General features: G+C 63.9%; 1 protein-coding gene across 1 annotated transcript; it reads right to left on the minus strand.

Annotated features, from left to right (window-relative positions):
* Positions 1 to 389: 389 nt before the first annotated feature.
* LOC113207188 (cytochrome P450 4g15-like) lies at positions 390 to 2,536 on the minus strand. The gene is made up of 3 exons (XM_052276737.1): positions 1,477 to 2,536; positions 957 to 1,303; positions 390 to 702 (listed from the first exon to the last, which is right to left on the minus strand). Exons 1-3 carry the CDS (start codon positions 2,434 to 2,436, stop codon positions 492 to 494), a joined length of 1,518 nt encoding a protein of 505 aa, XP_052132697.1. The 5' UTR covers positions 2,437 to 2,536; the 3' UTR covers positions 390 to 491.
* Positions 2,537 to 2,542: the final 6 nt, after the last annotated feature.

A 2,542-nucleotide genomic window follows, 5' to 3' on the forward strand; every position in this document is an offset into this window, starting at 1 on the left:
CCAGCCCCCGCCGCCGCTGCACTCACTCCGCCCCGCGCACTTTCTCTGGCTTTTTCCTCCGGCCGCTATCAGACCCAATCGATCCTTCGCATCCCCGCGACACACAAAAGAGCGCCGCAGTAGCAGTGCATCAGTTTGAGGAGAAGGAGAGGAGGAGGTGGAGGAGAAGGGGAGGGGGCACTGCGTTCAGAATGCTTTGTGCAGAGTCATGCATCATCCACGTGGGCCTTCCGGAGTGCTTTTGTTTCGTGTTGCGCGAGGTACTCTCTCGCTCTGTCAAAATAGTGTGACGGCACACTGCACTATCTGAGATTATTAGTTATGTGAATATGTGAGTGCGGTTTGGAGCGCCCCATCGGAGCATGCGGGAATGAAAAACGACAACGAAATAAAACGATTTCTCTTTAAAAACGAAGGAAGTGAGCTTGAGGTTGCGTACAGAGTACAGGTAACAGTCTTAATTATAAAATTATGAAAACAATGACACGTTATCACAGCGACGGCCCCACGGTGTCGGCGGCGGCGCACGGTGCTGTCCTGCGGCGCAGCCGAACGCGCACGCCTCCCTTGACGGCGATGACCAGGGTCACCTTGATGGGCAGGTCGGCGACGTCCCGCGCTGCCGGCCCGTCCGCCGCGGGGAGGATGTGAAAGCGGCGCAGCAGCGTGGCCACCTCCACCTTGAGCAGCATCATCGCGTACCTGGAGGAGGACAGGGGAGAGTGTTCAAGTCACGGGGTGCGCGTGAGGCGAGTACGCGAGAGCTTCTCGCTCAACAGAGGGTACTTCACAACAACATAATCAAAATAATTAGTGCACACCATAAAACAAAAAGTTTTTAAAAAAATTTTAAATTCAGAAAAAATTGTGAAAGTTGTGACAAAACAGAAAAATTGGTTTACGATTTAAATTTTAGTGAAGTACGCCTCGGGCTCGGCTCGGGCTCGGCTGCTCACCTCTGGCCGACACAGTTCCTGGGCCCCGCGCTGAAGGGCAGGTAGCTGAAGGGGTGGCGGCCGCGACTGTTCTCGGGCAGGAACCTGTCCGGGTCGAAGCGGCGCGGGTCGGGCCAGGTGCGCGGGCAGGTGTGCAGTGCGGGCAGGAAGAAGGTGAGGTGCGCGCCGCGGGGGGCGGTGTACCCCGAGGGCAGCTGCACGTCCCGGGGGCAGCTGCGCGTGAAGAAGGGCAGCACGGGGAACAGGCGCAGCGTCTCGCGCACCACCCGCTCCAGGTACTGCAGGTGCGGCAGCTCCTCCAGGGTGACGGGGCGCGAGGCGTCCCCACCGAACACGTCGTCCAGCTCCTGCAAGCAGCGAGGAGAGGGTGCACGCTTATCAACCGGGGCAAGGGAAGGGGGCCGCCTGAAGGGTAGGCACCGCGGCGGCGCGCGCGCGCCACGGGACTGTCCAGCTGCACGGCGCTCGGCAGCCGCCGCAAGTTGCTGGACAGGAGAGGGAGAGAGAGAGAGATACCAACCTGCACCACCTTGGCCTGCACGTCCTGACGCAGGGCCAGGACCGCTATGACGAAGCTCAGGGTGCTGGCTGACGTTTCTGAGCCGGTGCACAGCAGCGTCTTGACCTCGTCGCGAAGCTCCAGGTCGGTCAGAGCGGCGCCCTCCTCGTTGTCCAGGATGTTGTCGAGGAAGGCTCGCCGCCGTCGCCGCGTCGTTGTCGTCGGCGCGGCCGTGAGGCTCTGCTCCTCTCCGTGAGGCTGGTGCCGTCGCCGCTCGGCCAGCTTGCGCCTCTTCTTGGTGATGATGCCCTCGGTGAAGCCGTTGAGCGCCGTCATGGTGCGGACGTACTCGGGCCGCCGGCTCGACAGCCTGAAGAGCGCGTCGTGGAGGAACCAGGGCCGCCACACCCGGTACATGAAGAGGTCCATGGCGGACTGCAGCACGCCGCCGAACGCGAGCCGCTCCGCGTCGTCGCCGTCCTCCAGCTCGCTGCTCATGATGGTCTGCAACGCCGCGGCCAGGGAGTACTCGACGCAGAGCGGCGCCACGTCAAAGTCCTGGCCGTCGTCGGCGTGCTGTTCTAGGCGGGCGGCGAAGCGCAGCGACTCGCTCTGGAACGTGTCCAGGAAGTCGTGCAGGATGTCGAGGTGCAGGGACGGCATGACGATCTTCCGGTGCCGGCGGACCTCCTGGCCGCCCAGGCAGGACAGGCCACTGCCCAGGAGCGGCTCGAGCACGCCGTAGAAGGGCGACTTGTCGATGAGCTCGTTGCTGGTGGAGACGTACTCGACATCGCGCGGGTCGGCCACGGACACGACCAGCTCGGGGCCGAGCCAGATGCCGACCGTGGGGCCCCAGCGGTCCATGAGGCGGCAGATGTTGTCGTAGATGCGGTCGTCGCCGCCGCTCACCACGTCCAGGAGGTTGCCGATGAGGGGCAGCCCGGGCGGCCCGGGGATGTCCGCCGCCACCTTGCGCATGTGCGCGAGGTCAGTGCAGGCGCGGGCCGCCCTGCGCGCCAGCAGCAGCACCAGCGGCAGCAGGACGGCGAGCGCGAGCAGCAGCCCCCCGCCCGGGCCCCCACCC

This window comes from Frankliniella occidentalis, unplaced genomic scaffold (assembly GCF_000697945.3).
Source record: "Frankliniella occidentalis isolate FOCC.00 unplaced genomic scaffold, Focc_3.1 Scaffold4196, whole genome shotgun sequence".
Taxonomy (NCBI): domain Eukaryota; kingdom Metazoa; phylum Arthropoda; class Insecta; order Thysanoptera; family Thripidae; genus Frankliniella; species Frankliniella occidentalis.